This window comes from Diabrotica virgifera, chromosome 2 (assembly GCF_917563875.1).
Source record: "Diabrotica virgifera virgifera chromosome 2, PGI_DIABVI_V3a".
Taxonomy (NCBI): Eukaryota; Metazoa; Arthropoda; class Insecta; order Coleoptera; family Chrysomelidae; genus Diabrotica; species Diabrotica virgifera.
This window is the reverse complement of record NC_065444.1, coordinates 184,009,051-184,025,789: the sequence shown is the minus strand read 5'-3', so window position 1 is coordinate 184,025,789 and position 16,739 is coordinate 184,009,051. Positions and strand designations below refer to the sequence as shown.

The 16,739-nt window shown below is 29.2% G+C and overlaps 1 protein-coding gene across 1 annotated transcript in view; it reads right to left on the bottom strand.

Moving 5' to 3' along the window:
* LOC114331855 (protein sneaky) overlaps positions 1 to 16,739 on the bottom strand; it is a 43,137-nt gene that overhangs the window by 25,060 nt on the left and 1,338 nt on the right. Inside the window, exons 2-4 of the mRNA XM_028281531.2 lie at positions 15,301 to 15,621; positions 6,418 to 6,672; positions 1,039 to 1,629 (exon numbers count right to left, since the gene is read on the bottom strand). Of these exons, the coding sequence (XP_028137332.2) occupies positions 1,039 to 1,629; positions 6,418 to 6,672; positions 15,301 to 15,621 (1,167 nt within the window). The remainder of the gene's footprint in view (positions 1 to 1,038; positions 1,630 to 6,417; positions 6,673 to 15,300; positions 15,622 to 16,739) is intronic.

Below are 16,739 nucleotides of genomic sequence, written 5' to 3'. Positions count from 1 at the left end.
CAAAAAAGTTTATTAAGCAAACCCCAATTATTTTTCAGTTTTTTACGTACTCCAGTAACGGTGTTACATTTGCGGTTTTTTATTTTTAAACGTGCATTTCACCAATTTTAAAATTTTTTAAAAATTCAGGGTGAAACAGTATGCAAAAAACACGTTATATATTTTTTTCGTGAAAATAAATGTCTTAGTTATTTTTTACACTCATTTAAAATTTTAAAATCGTTTTAAATTTAAATTTCCCGCCAAAAATTAAAAATAAATTTTTCTTGGGACAGAACTTTTTAAAGCTTACAACTTTTTTATTTAAAGTTTTTCGCTAGTTCTCGATGCGGCTGAGATAAAAAATAAAAACATAAAAAACCTAATTAGGCTCTAGGTGGGTCACATGACCACCTAGGGGGCTAAAAATTTCAGAAAGTTAGTTTCACTATATATGCTAAACGGTGACCTATATGGAATTCGAATCGAGTTGGGGGCACTTTTCATCATCTTACCCGGCTAGGCCCTTTAGCAAACATTATGGAAAAATCTTTTGAAATAAAACTAGAATTTTGTTTTGCATCAAAATGAAAATACATTTTCGCGCCACGTAATATTCATATATCTGATATATCAGATCTTTTGTAGCTAAAATATTGTATGCGCCACTCATTTTTACGGCGTTTAGCGGTTTTTTATTCTTGTATGTAATAAATCAGTTCAAACCAGTAACGGAACTACGGAAGTTTTAACAAATCTAAGCAGCAATAGTATAGAGAATGTGAAGTGGAAATTTCATAAGGTTGAGACCCCCAAAAGGCGATGTTGACGATGATGATTACATTATCAGTGCACAAATACATGAGAGTACAGCATACAGCCCTATCTATTTTAACATCACTCTCTAATAACAATGTCAGATACAAGTAATCTGCACTACCACTGTTGACGATGATGATGACATTATCAGTGCATGAATAAATGAGAGTACAGCCCTATCTATTTCATCATTACTTTCTAGTACTTATAGATAAAAATAATATAAAAATAAATTCCTACCTTTTACATCTATAGTTAAATCGTGATGTCCAGTTTGAAGATAATCAATCCTGGCATGCCTTCTTATTATATCCAAAGCTTCGTAAAATAATCGGTCTAATAGTACCAAAATAGTGATTGTTAATATTTCTAGCAACATTACAACTGCCTCAGATTTAATTCGGGCTCTTTCACTTTTCAGGGGAACAGTTGACCAAGGATCTACTAGCTTTTTCTTTTCAATCTTTTTTAGTGGTAACAAGGTGTGTTTTTCTTGTGAGTCCCTACGGGCATCGATTTTTCTGAAGTACTTAGAAATATATACGTTATCAAATTCAATATCTCTCAAGTATTTGTCATGATACTTCTGGGACTCTAATAAAATTTTAAGGAAAATGAATGCCAACATCCTTTTAGCTATTACAAGAACTTGTAACACTATTCTTCTTTTGCTGTTTACTTCATGCCATATGGATTTCGCGGTATCTTTTGCGTCTCTGATATCCTTAAGCGCTTTTATATGTTCCAATTTATACTGTAATTTTACGTCTCTGAAATTTTTAAATAAAAATGTTCTTGAGTGTTTGAGGTATGAGTAGCCTTCACCAAAACCTAAAAATTTATTTGTATGTATCTTGTTTATACATACAGGGTGAGTTTTTAGTGCGGGATCGGTCGATAACTCCATTATGGTATAAAATATCGAGAAAAGTTATTTAAAAAAATGTAGGTAATGATACTCTGCACGCTTGAAAAATATGTCCATTTATACAGGGTGATCAGTAACTGCGTGGTATATCAAACATATAATTTTTTAAATGAGACACCCTATATATTTTTTCATATTTATATTCCCCTCATAATTCTTGTTCATATAATATATGGTTTTGCATTACTATACAGAGTATTTAACAAGTTATGACCATTTTTATTTCGAAATAACTATGAGATTAACACCCTGTATATAAAGAAGTAATTCGTAGACAATAATTTGTTTTATGTAATAAGATAAACAATATACTGTAGTTTTTAAATTAAGTCCAATTCACATCATTGACGAATATTTGTATACAGGGTGAACTACAAAACCAAATTACGATTTTCTCTATTTTTTTAAATGGATCACCCTATATTTTATTTTTCAACATTATTGTATTTAATATACTCTTTCATTTTTATATAGCATTCCCTATATCTAAAATGATTACTTTCCGAGATATTTTTAGTTTTCTTCAAATTTCGGGAATACATTCAATTTTTCTAGTCGAAATAAGTTAGTATTGAGTGATAAATAAACAAAATTATTCTTATTAGATAAATAACTAACACAAAATATAAACCATAGCAATATGCAGTGAATATACCAATAAATGTGATATTAAGAAATTATCATATTTCCCTAATATACAAGAATCGTAAAATTCCTACAAACAAAACTTTGTATTGTATATAAAAATATAACAACATTATTTTTATTCAATAAATAACTTACATGAAACATAAATCAAAACAATATACAACTGATGTAACAGTTTTTAGATTGGTATATCAACAGCATTCTAAGCCAAGAATTTTTTAGTAGAACATTCATTTTTATAAGCACTTTTAAACTACAAAACAAAATTACGATTTTCTCAATTTTTTTTTTAATAGATCACCCTATATTTTATTTTTTTTTGAAATATTGTATTTATGATACTCTTTCATTTTTATATAGCATCTCCTATACCTAAACTTATTAGTTTCTGAGATATTTTTAGTTTTCTTCATTTGCCGGGAATACACTCAATTACATACATATTCTTATAAATATAAATAACTTAACAAATAAGTGTAATGTAATAATATAACAAATATTTTCATTCAATAAATAACTAACAAAAAAATAATAAACCATAACAAAATTTAATGAATGTACCAATTAATGTGATGTTAAGGATATAAGTCTAAAGTAAATGTTGAAAATGACCACTTTCAACGTCTATGCAATTTTGTAACCGATATTCAAATGACCGAGCCACATTTTTAACATTTTTGTAAGTCAATATTATTAAAAGCTTCTTTTATTCCATTTTTCATATCATCAAGCGTTGTTGGATGCTTCTAGTATACAAGGTTTTTTATATAGCCCCACTTGAAAAAAATCAATTTTGGAAGAACTGGAGCACCGTCGTATAAAAACCTCAACCGTCAAAAAATGTGGACCAATCACATAATCTCTAACAATATCACCTTAAACATTTATAGATCACCTAGTTTGAGTGTTAATAAAGTAGGGATTTCTTATTGATGCATATTAATGAAATTTAATATGAAAATTATATTATTAATAACTGCGGGTCACAATCTGCTATTAGGAATGTGTTAGTAAAAACTTCTTGGCTTAGAATGCTGTTGATATAATAATCTAAAAACTATTAAATTAGTTGTATATTGTTTTGATTTATGTTTTGTGTGAGTTGTTTATTAAATCAAAATAATCTTGTAATTTTATTATACACAACATACCTATATTTTTTTTGTAGGAATTGTATGATTCTTGTATATTAGGGAAATATGATAATTCCTTAATATCACATTTATTGATACATTCATTGCATATTGCTATGGTTTATATTTTGTGATAGTGATTTATTAAATAAAAATAATTTTGTTTAATTATCATTCAATACCAACTTATTTCTACTAGAAAAATTGAATGTATTCCCGAAAGTTGAAGAAAACTAAAAATATCTCCGAAAGTAATAAGTTTAGATATAGGGAATGCTATATAAAAATGAAAGAGTATAATAAATAAAATATTTTTGAAAAATAAAATATCCATTGGATCACCATGGGTGATCCATTTAAAAAAATAGAGAAAATCGTAATTTGGTTTTGTAGTTCACCCTGTATACAAAAATTCGTCAATGATTTGTATTGGACTTAATTTAAAAACTACAGTATAATGTTTATCTTATTACATAAAACAAATTATTGTCTATGAATTACTTCTTTATATACAGGGTGTTAATCTCATAGGGATTTCGAAATAAAAATGGTCATAACTTGTTAAATACTCTGTATAGTAATGCAAAACCCTATATTATATGAACAAGAATTATGAGGGGAATATAAATATGAAAAAGTATATAGGGTGTCCCATTTAAAAAATTATATGTTTGATATACCACGCTGTTATTGATCACCCTGTAGAAATGGGCGTATTTTCCAAGCGTGGAGAATATCATTGCCTACATTTTTTCTAAATAACTTTTTTCGATATTCTATACCGTAATGGAATTATCGACCGATCCCCCACTAAAAACTCACCCTGTATATGATTTATATAAAGATAAACAGAATATCAAATGAAATAAATTATAGACTTCCTCACAATCACTTTTATTTACCCCAGATGACCGGTTTTGCTTTCTACAATATGCAAATCATCATCAGGTCTCGGTATAGTAAACCGATATGATGCCGAGACAAGGAATTATTTTAAATGTATTTATGTACTATCATACTTTTAGCTCCATTATTGCTATTCGGAAATGGAAGGCATATACTTAACTGTATTGATTAACAAATATTTGGGCAAGTTTTTGAGGAGCAAGAGGCGAGTGCTGATGTTATACATCATGTGAGTACAGTGATGTTATATTTTATTATACATAATTTATTTATGTACCTATAAATAAATATAGTAATGTACTTCTTCCTCTTGTTCTATTTCCCAAAAAAAAGGAAAAAGAAGAAAGTCCCGTAAAAGATGGATAGGCGACGTAGAGGGGATTTAACATGAACATCAAGCAGTGGCGAAGCAAAATATCTGACAGGGCAGAATGAAAGAACATTGTTAAGCAGACCAAAAGTCACAAAGGGTTGTAACGCCATTAGAAGAAGAAGAAGAATTATGTTATTGTTTATATTATTGAAAAGAGAATTGAATAAACATTCAAATGAGCTAGCACACGACCACTATTCTCATTTAAAAAATCACCGATTACGTCATCAAGCTAAAACGGATGACGTCACTAGTATGTTAGATCTGCCAAATGATCATAATTTAAAAATAAAAATCGACCGGTTTCAGGATTTTTCTTTAAAGTCTCCAGCTTACGAAATACCGAATTTATTCCTTTCAAATCAAATCAAATCAAATTTATTTAGTCCTTTTACGCTGTAAACATACAGATTGAACGTGTCAAAATATATAATACGTATATAATAATAAGTAATGAGTTAAGTTAATTACATGTAAATATAAAATATATAGTGTGTTAACATACACAACATACACATAGTCAAAACACAGATAACAATACAAAAATACACATAACACAAAAAACAGTGATTATAAATAAATTACACTAGGCGTAGTTCATACGGCTGTCTTTAAATTCCTGAATGGAATAAAAACATCCATTTACCAGTAATCTTTTAAGTTTTTTCTGAAACAGAGTTGTTGAGTTTGAGCTCTTTAATTGTTCTGGTAGCATATTATATAACGAGATACCTGAGTATAAAGGTGATTTTTTTGAAAAATTGTGGTATATTTTATTCAAAATAAAATTGTCCTTATGCCTGGTATTGTATGAATGTAGATCCGAAAATTTCAACAAATTATAGCTCTTCTTAAACACATATGAAACTAATTTATAGATGTAAATAGATGGGACTGTTAAGATTTTAAAATGTCTAAAAGTATCTCGACATGAAGTTCGGACTGGTAAGTCGAATATTAATCGAATCAGCCGTTTTTGGAGAACGAAAACTCGCTGAACATCGATCGATTGGCCCCATACTATTACATTATATGAAATACCGGAATATGCATAAGAGTATTAAATGGATAATAATGTATTCCTATCCAACATTTGTTTTAGTGTCAACAGAAGATAAAAGCAATTGTTTAATTTTTTACAAGTAATATTTATTTGTGGTACCCAAGACAAACTGCTATCTAAGGTTGTTCCTAGAAACTTTGCTGACTTGGTTGGTGTTACTAAAACATTATTAAACAAAAAACTACAGTCCGGTGGAAATCTTTGAATAGTGTGGAAGTTGACGGAGATTGTTTATCATAGTTTATCATGAGTTTGTTACTATGATACCATTTTGAAAATTCGTTAAGAACAATGTTTATTTTCTCATTTAAGCCTTTTTCTGTAAAATCAGAGAGAATTATACACGTATCATCCGCATACATAAGGACCTTGCCTTCAGATATATAAGAAGGAAGATCATTAATAAAAATTAAGAAAATTAGTGGACCTAAGACACTTCCTTGTGGGGTGCCCATATCTATGTCGTACGGACTGGATAGTATTTCATTTGCACTATACTGTATATATGTACCTAATGTAACAATTTCCCTAAATTAATTACTTTCGTTGTACACTGTCATCGTCTTACCTGGATCCATGTCCTTTCTGGGATCACATCTCTTACTGCCACCTAGAGCTTCAGCAATATTACAAATAAAATCCAGTTTCATCGGCCAACACAATAACCAAGCTGCTAACCAGGTAACCGTATCGTAACACGTATCGTAAGCATTTGCAAACATTTCCCTGCATTTATTGGATGCCTTGGTGAACTGATTTTCACACCTCAATTCTATCTTTTCCATATACATCTTTTCATAGCGTTCGGCTTCGATCTGCTCACCTAAATACAAAAAAATATTAAGTTTGGTAAGTACTATTTTTAACAGTTCATTACTACCACGAAGAAAATACGTTATTTATTAATAATAAAATGCAACAAATACTCAAGAAAGATTAATCAAAATCCAACCTGCACTCGCCAAATCCTTTTTTTATTATAAAGCAACCTTCTGTATACATCGAACAGTAAAGCGACAAAACTGCAGATATTGGATCCTCCCCTAAGATCTCCAGATCTTACACCACTTGATTTTTTCCTATACGTTTACTTAAAATCAAAAGTTTATATCGATCGACCACAAAATTTATAAGGTTTAAAAAATATAATTAGATTGGAAATTCATAATACTAACTCCAGAAATTATCCATATAATTCATCAACATTGTCGTTCTCCGTTCAATTATTACTGCTGATAGGCAGGTAGGGGCCAAGTTGAATATTTATTTAAGCCAAGAACAAATTATATTTTTGTTTAATAAATAAAAAATTTTTTTTTCGCTCAAATTCAATGCTAAAGGTTCTACCCACCTGCCTCTTGAATTTAACCGAAAAGCAATGTTTATTTGTCAAATAAACATTTTTTTTCTGTTTTCTATCAGCAATAAAATGTATTTTGTGTTATACAAATTGCATACATAAAAATTAAATATTTTTTTGCCAACCTGTATAAATAAGTAGGTGCGTTAATGTTACTGAATATAACTTGAATAACCTTTTAAATGATGTGCTAGCCCATTATTCTCATTTAAAAAAAAATATTGACAAAGCCATTATACACGCACAAATAATCTTAACTCACAGTAAGTACATACACACAGTATGCGGCAAAATAAACAGTACTGAAATGAATATTGAAGTGTTTATGATTATTTATATATCTAATATACTTACATGATATAGCTTTGAAAACATTATTCACGACACACGTTCAAAATAAAACAGATGTTACAGATGCCCTCTGGCCAGTGGCGGATGTACAGGGAAAATGAGGAAATATTCACCCCTAACGGGGTCCAAAATTAAAGAAAAAAAAAATTGTTCAAACATAAAAATATATTAGCTGACATGAAACCGAAACCACAGAAAGACAAATAGTCTGGGCTGATTATCGGAGAATAGGCCATTTTTGGGAAAAGTTATTTACCAGCAATTTTATTGCTGGAATCGAAGCTTATGATTATACAGGGTGTAACGAAAATACAGGTCATAAATTTAACCACATATTCTGGGACCAAAAATAGTTTGATTGAACCTAACTTACCTTAGTACAAATGTGCATATAAAAAAAGTTACAACCCTTTGAAGTTACAAAATGAAAATCGATTTTTTTCAATATATCGAAAACTATTAAAGTTTTTTTATTGAAAATGGACATATAACATTCTTATGACAGTAGCATCTTAAGAAAAAATTATAGGGAAATTTGGACACCCTATAAAATTTTATGGGGGTTTAGTTCCTTTAAACCCCCCCAAACTTTTGTGTACGTCCCAATTAAATTATTATTGTAGTACCATTACTTAAACACAATATTTCTAAAACTTTTTTGGCTCTTAGTACTTTTTCGAAAAGTCAGTTTTTATCGAGATATTTTGAATATTTGTCAAATCCACCACATATTTGTGTATGGTTAAGTACGATTATGGAGACTTGGTAATAACACAGTATATAGGTTTATACAACAATTCGTATGAGCAAAAAACTGTGGTAATGATATGAAAATTTATGTATGATTTACATTTTTAGGTATATTTTGAACCGTATTAAAAAAGAAGCCATATCTCGATAAAAGGTGCGTTCTCGAAAAAATACAAAGAGGCAAAAAAGTTTTAAAAACATTTTGTTTAACTAATGGTATCGCAGTAATAGTTTAATTGGAGCGTACACAAACATTTGGGGGGTTTAAAGGAACAAAACCCCCATAAAATTTTTATGTAAACATATTAAAAAGAAGCTGCAACTCGATAAAAACTGCCTTCTATTCCAATTTTAAAAAATAGGTAAAACGCGTATTTCAAAGATCTTGAAAATGAATGCTTTAAAACTTTTTTGCAGCCATTTTCAAAAAAGTTATGAAATAGCAAAGTAAACATACGATTACTATGTTGTTTATACTTTTTTTAATTCTTTCAAAGCGTAAAAGTGAGTTTAAAGTACAAGCTAATTAATTACAAAAAATATCGATTATTAGTTTAATGGTTACATTTTAATTAAAGATTATAAATATTTTTTTTTGTAATTTACACGCGCGAAAGCAGACTAATACAGTACCGTAGCTAATAACATTTTCACTCGAAGCGACAACCGCCCGCGACGTACAGTAGTTAATAAATAAAATTAAGCATTGGCTCTGTATCAAGCCTATTTTCCCGCTAAAAATTACAAAAAAGACATTTTTAATCTTTGATTAATATATAACCATTGAACTAATGTTTGATATTTTTTGAGAGTAATTAGTTTGTACCATAAACTCATTTTTAAGCTTTGAAACAATTAAACATATTATAAAAAACGGAGTAATCGTATGTTTATTTTGCTCTTTCATAACTTTTTTGCAAATGGTTGGAAAAAAATATTAAATCATTCGTTTTCAAGACCTTTGAAATACGCATTTTAAGCATTTTTTAAAATTATAATATAATAAACAATTTCTGAGAAATGTTAATTTGTTTATAACTATTTTTGTTAAACAATTAAAGATTATGCAAAAAAATTAAAAATTTATATTTTGTCGACAAAATATTAAATAGGCATCACATCTTTATAATCTTTCTAAGTTTAATCAATGTTTCATGATTATTTTAGTTGTTATTGCGACTGTAAATTTTTAATTAACAATTGAATTGTTGCTAACATATTTGTTTAATTTTCACCGGCTTGTGCAGTTATAATCTATACCAAGAAAGCTTTTATTTCACCAAGTTATTTAATTATTGATAAATAATTTCTTGCCCAAAAAATTTGTTTGAAAATTCGAGATTTTGTTGAGAAAACCCGCATTTCCCGAGGAAAATTTTCGTCGGAGCAAATCGGGAAAAACATGCCTCTATGTAGAATTAAATTGGGGTGAATTTTTATTTTAGTGTTTTTGCTGTAAAGTTAAAATTTTCGAAGTTATAGACCAATAATTGAAAACAACACGATTTGGGGGCGCCATTTTGTTAATAAAAAAAGTAGCACACTATCTGCGGACTTTGCATAGCTATATTATTAATATATAGGATCATAATATTCCATTTCAGCAATAAAATTGCTGGTAAATAACCTTTCTTTGTACTTTACTAATTAGACCAGCGTATTATAACTATTTTTTTTTCAAAATTTAAAGATTATGCAAAAAAAAAACGAAAAATTTATATTTTGTCGATAAAATATTAAATAAGCATCTCAGCTTTATAATCTTTATAAGTTTGATCAATGTATCATAATTATTTTGGTTATTATTGCGACCGTAAATTGTTAATTAACAATTGAATTGTTGCTAAAATATTCGTTTAATTTTCACCAGCTTCTGGAATTACAATCTATACCAAGAAAGCTTTGATCTCACTAAGTTATTTAATTATTGATTAATAATTACTTACCTAAAACTTTATTTGAAAATTAGAGATTTTGTTGGGAAAACCCACATTTTCCGAGGAAAATTTTCGTCGGAGCAAATCGGGAAAAACATGCCTCTATGTAGAATTAAATTGGGGTGAATTTTTATTTAAGTGTTTTTGCTGTAAAGTTAAAATCTTCGAAGTTATAGACCAATAATTGAAAACAACACGATTTGGGGGCGCCATTTTGTTAATAAAAAAAGTAGCACACTATCTGCGGACTTTGCATACCTATATTATTAATATATAGGATCTTATAATTCGATTCCAGCAATAAAATTGCTGGTAAATAACTTTTCCATGAATTTTGCTAATTAGCCCAGAGTAAAATTCAACCCAATAAACAGGCTAGTTGGGAAAACTAATGGAACTTCATGTCTATAAGTTATTATAATTTATGTCTTTTATGTAATCTTATGTTTTTTATGTCTTTTGGTCAGAGGTGTAACCAGGATGACCCTAAGGGGGGGGGTTACAACCTAGTCCAGAGTAATAAGGATTTTCTCGGGACACTCAAAGATCCAGGTAGCTGACTACATTTTTAGTTATTGTAGACTTATAGGAAGAAAACCTACATGTTTGCTGCCTATATTTCTGGTCCGTTTTTTAATTATTAACAATTTAGTGCAAAAATCGCGATTTTTTTCGATTTCTTGCACTCCATTCAAAAGCTAAATAGTTGACATAAAATTACAAAATTCAGTTTTTTAGAACATTGAAAAACCTTCAAAATGCCGATTTTTTAAAAGTAAAAAGTTAATTTGTTGCTACACAAACTGCAAAATAATTTAAAATCGTTATTTGTTAGTAACTTTTACTAAAACTACCTTAGAACTTTAGTGTTTCACCCAAAGTTGGGTATTGGCGTACTTAACAAACTTTCAAAATTTGAGACCGATCCATTAATTATTTTAAGAATTATTCTATATGTTTATCCCAGTGACCTTTATTTTGCAATAATATAAGACAGAAAATAATGAAGATATGGCAATTATGAGTATGCCAAATAAAAGTAGAAGAGTGATAGTATCAAAATATATTAAAAAAAGATAAAAAAATAATTAATATTGTCAAAATCCTAATGCCAAATTTTTGAATTTTTGTAGTTTATAACCGTTTAGAATAACTTTAAAAATGTTGTCCGTAGAAACAATCTTTTTATATATTCGAAAAGATAGTATTTTAACACGAATTTTTAAATAAAAAATTAGTCTGGGTTCATTTGGAACAAAGTTAGTCATATGACTTTTTTTTTTAATTCACAGCTAATTTGTTGATAATAATTAAAGAATCGCATTAATGCCATTTTAAAGAATGGGATTTGTATGTTTACTTAAAAAATTTGCACAAACATTGTACCTTCCGTACCTCTACAATTTTTCAAAAATATAGTTCAAACGATTACTAGGGGGTACCTACAAATCCACGGAGTTAAAATACCGAAAAAGCAATTTCAAACGAATATAATTTTCTGTATTTCCGGATCAACTCAATGGATTTGGATCTTTCTTTTTTTAATTTGTATGTAGTTTTTACGTACATTACAAATATGCAATTTATTTATAAGTTTATTAATTAATAAGCAGTCTAACTTGTTTAAGCATTCCTTGAAAAAATATTTTTTTTACAAAAATCTATTTTTTTATTCATAGTATCATTAATGATCATAGAAATAGTTAAAGTACACTTTAATAAATACATAAATGATTTTTATTAGATAATTATTTATTGAAGATAATTTATTTATTAAAGTATACCTTAACTTTTTCTATGATTAATAACGATAGTATAATTAAAATCATGGATTTTTGGGAAAAAATTATTATTTCTTCAAAAATTGTTTAAGCAAATTAGACTGTTTATTAATTAATAAATGTCTAGACAAATTGCATATTTGTAATGTACAGAAAAATTACATACAAATTAAAAAAAGAACGATCAAATTATATTCAGTAGATCCCGAGATATAGACAATGATAGTAGTTTTAAGTTGCCTTTTTTAGTTTTTGAACTCGTGCATTTGTCGGCTCCCAGCTCCACCTTAACTTACCACGACTAGTCACCAATTGGACTACATTTTTAAAAATTGGTGTAAAATATCAGCTTTTCTAATGTAAAATGATTTTTTCTACGGACAATATTTTTATAGTTAAGTTATTCTAAATGTTTATAAACTACAAAATTTCACAAAATTGCCATTAGGATTTTTGACTATATCAGATAATTTTTTATCTTTTTTAGTACATTTTGATAGCATCAGTTTTCTACTTTCATTTGGCATACGCAGAATTGCCCTATCTTCATTATTTTCTGTCTTATGTTATTGCAAAATAAAGGTCTCTGGGATAAACAATTAGAATAACTCTTAAACTAATTTAATGGATCGGTCTCAAATTTTGAGGGTTTGTTAAGTATACCCTGTTCCACGAACATACGCCTGTCTTGAATTATCGCGACAACGAATATTTTACTGTGCAAATTATGAAGAACGAAAGTCAATTGCAAAATATATTGTTGTTTATTGGAACAATTATTAGAGCCATTTATTTTCACACTTCTTCTGTTGCACACTAAAATATTCGTTGTCGCGATAATCCAAGACAGGCGTATATTCGTGGAATAGCCCATACGCCAATACCCAACTTTGGGTGAAACACTAAATTTCTAAGGTAGCTTTAGTAAAAATTTATTAACATTATTTAATAACGATTTTCACTTATTTTGCAGTTTGCGTAGCAAAAAATTAACTTTTTAACTTTCAAAAATCGGCATTTTGAAGGTTTTTTAATGTTCTAAAAAATTAAATTTTGTAATTTTATGTCAACTATTTAGCTTTTGAATGGGATACAAAAAATCGAAAAAATCGCAATTTTTGCACTAAATTGTTAATAATTAAAACACGGACGCGAACTTTAGGCAGGAAACAGGTAGGTTTTCTTCCTATAGGTCTACAATAACTGAAAAAGTAGTCAGCTACCTGTATCTTTGAGTGTCCCGAACATGGTCTATTTCTAGCATATTACCCTGAAGTAACTACTTGATGGTCTCTGGGGGTATGGAATACTAATGGTGTTAAGCGTATAGAGCGCAAAGTACATCCAAATGGGGGGGGGTTATAACCCCCAAAACCACCCCCTGGTTACGCCTATGCTTTTGGTTGATTTTTCATTAGAAGTTCCCCCATAAGGCAAATTTCCCTCCCAAGACAAATTTCTAAATCTTTCTAAAAAATCTTTAATTTTAGTCCGCAATTCCGAAATTTCAGACGGTGGATCTGTTCGACTCATTCAGTATTCCCCATATGTACTCATCTGGTGGCGTTAGTGGCAACTCCCAAAATAATTGCCCAGTTTTCGAAGAGACTCCCTAGGAGTATGTCAGGTTGTCCCGTCTTGCTGAAAACTTTTCGTTTTCGTCACGAAACGTTTTCGTGACCTTTTCAGTATAACCGAAAATAGTATTCCATCATAAAAAAAATTTTCTGCAAAACTGAGAACCATTCTGAAGCACCTAACATGATCACGATATTCACATACATTATAACGACGTACGGAAAGGGACACTCGCCAACTCGCAACTTTTAATGACAAACCTTTTCAAATTAAAATGTACACCGGCCATTCGTAACTTTTCTACTACCTGAACCTGCCAACTCGAAACCTTCTACAGGTGAATTCAAAACCATGGATTAAATCTAATACCTCAGGTACTTAGGTTAAAACTTAGGAAATAAATTTTTTGAGCAGTAACGGATCAAGCCTGTCACAAATGTATACTTTTCATTAATGTTTATTGATAAACAAAGCTCCAATTCTATTTTACTTCAACTCATTTTAAAGCTATTTCAATAAACTAATCGGTTCTTTTTTCTGTTTTTTTTTTTGGTAAAATGTTGTAACTTATAGACGAAAATTCTTAAAATCGGATATTTTTCATTTAAATTGTCAATAAATAAATAAATTGGTCATATTTACATAAATTTTTTGTTATTCTATCCATACAGAAATTAAAACATATAGAAATTGTTACATGTATAGTTACACTGAGTGTCATAAAAACTGTGTATTTTTACTCATTTCTTTGGGCTATTTCACGTAATATCGAGATAGAAGTTCTATTTGTATATGAGTGATTAACGTTTAACTGACTTAATTGATAGTTTTATAAGCAACATTTAAGTATAGCAAGATTTATAGAACCTTGTTTAAATTGTTATACATGCACCATAATGCGGTTATCTTAAATTTTGTTTTAAATGCTTTTCTTCTTACTGGTAGACAAAAAATTGCAAAATGTCAAATGTCAAAAATACTCAAAATATTAAAAAAAAAAACTTACCGTCGGTATAACAGGTTGACTTGCAACCAGATGCAGAACAGTACCATAAATGTTTTCCACTTTTTAGCACTTTTTTAAGTGAAATTTAAAATTATTTACCACCAATAACTTTCACTCACGTTCACTCATTACGAAATCTGTTACAAGAATTTCAGCCATTTTCAGAAAATTTATTTGGATTTTCTCTAGTAAGTCTTCGAAGAGACAATACATAAATAATGAATATCATTTACACCACCTTCAAAGAGGGTAATTTATACAGGTACATACCTGGAATACCGGTATTAGATTATCAACATTACTTAAAAAATAAAAGTTACAAATTCACCGGTAGTTAGTGGAATATTGAAAAATTATCTGCGCGCCAGAGTTGCCAGTTGGCCTGTAATTAGGATGGGGGATTAAAATAGTTACGAATTCACCGGGACTCGTGTGGACCCACGGAAAGCACTCAGTACGTTTCGGCGCATGACACATATAAATTTGAGGCATACGAATGTCAGTACTGTTTATTTTGCCGCATATCGTATTTTTATCCTGGGCTTCAAGTATTTATTCATCAGATCTTCAGATTTTAAAAATTGTCAGGACCGTGTATATTGTATACAAGAAGCCAAGGCTAACTCGGGATATAGAGCTATTGGAGGAAGGGTAGGGGCAATATTCTATTTTTTATTATTTTGTTTACCTTTTGTTTTGTACTTTTCATCGATTGTTTTTGATCTTTTCGTATCTCCGAGTTTAATGTCCAAATAATCGTTTTCTTCTTTCATCTTTCTCATTTCACGGTCATCTTCAATTTCTCCGGTTATAGGTGCTGAGACGTCTTTAATAGATCTCAACGTATCTTTGACTTCATTCATGTCTGCTTTCATTCCAAAAATTGCTTGTGTAAATGGCTTGAACATCAGCTCAAATCTTGTTTTAGTCATGTTATAAGTAAGAGCAGCAGTGCAAGCAAAAACACGTACTACTTCTTTACCGTTATTGCCTATATTTTGAATAGGACCTGCGAAAAAAATAATATAAGCCATTAGATTATTGAGTCATTTATGTTAAGTAATTAACTAAAAAGCGTTTTATTTATAAAATATATACAGAATGGCCGAACAAAAACGAAAATATTTTACTTTTATTCATAATAATATCAAATAAACCTTCTGATAAACCATAAAGAATAAGGTGTAGTCGAGGAAATGAAACTGAAAAAATGGCAAAACCTCGCAATTTTTTGTCCAGCATCGATTTCTACAAAAATTTGGGATTAGGCTCATTACACCCTCTAGTTTATTTTCTATATTGAGCCGTTGTACGCGTTTGGTTTTTTAAGGGTGAAAACTACTCCTAATTGTAAAAAATTATAAAATAACATTTTAAACTTTAATATTGTCAACATTTGGTTCTTATTAGTTACAAAATTATTGTTTTATGCTTTAAGATATACTATCATAATATTTCAACTCTTAAAACCACCCTTGTTGGAGCTATATATGTATAAAAAATTTGCTTATCCTAAAAGAATAATTTCGGCTTGCATCGATTTACATAAAAATTTGCGATTAGGATCATCTAGCCCTGTACTTCATATTCTATATCATGCTTAAGGGGGTTGATTATTTTTAGGGGTGTAAACTACCCCTTATTGTCAAAAATTATATAAAAACAATTTAAACTTGAATATGTGTAAAATTTGGTTTTGATTGGTCAAATAATGATTGTTTTATGCTTTAGGATATAACATCATAATATTTCAACCCTTAATAACATTACAATTTTTATAAGTATATAATTTAATAGATCTATATAGAAAAAAAGTAGAATTAAAGAATTACAAAAACATTTATTTACACAAAAATACGAATTTACAAAAATAGCTTTTTAGTGATCTTCCAGTATACGAACCGGTTGTGTGGTATTATACATACATTGAAAATGATCCATAAGCGGACAATTCGAATTTTTCGAAAAAAAAATTCGTTATATTAACATGGCTCCTTCATTTTTGGCGATTAAAAGTTTTTTCAAAAATGATTTTGTAGGATTTTTGAAGAGCTATAAGACTGTGTAAACTAAATTCCGTAAGATCCCTTAGTTTTTAATTGGGGTGGGTTTAAAGGGCTCGAATAA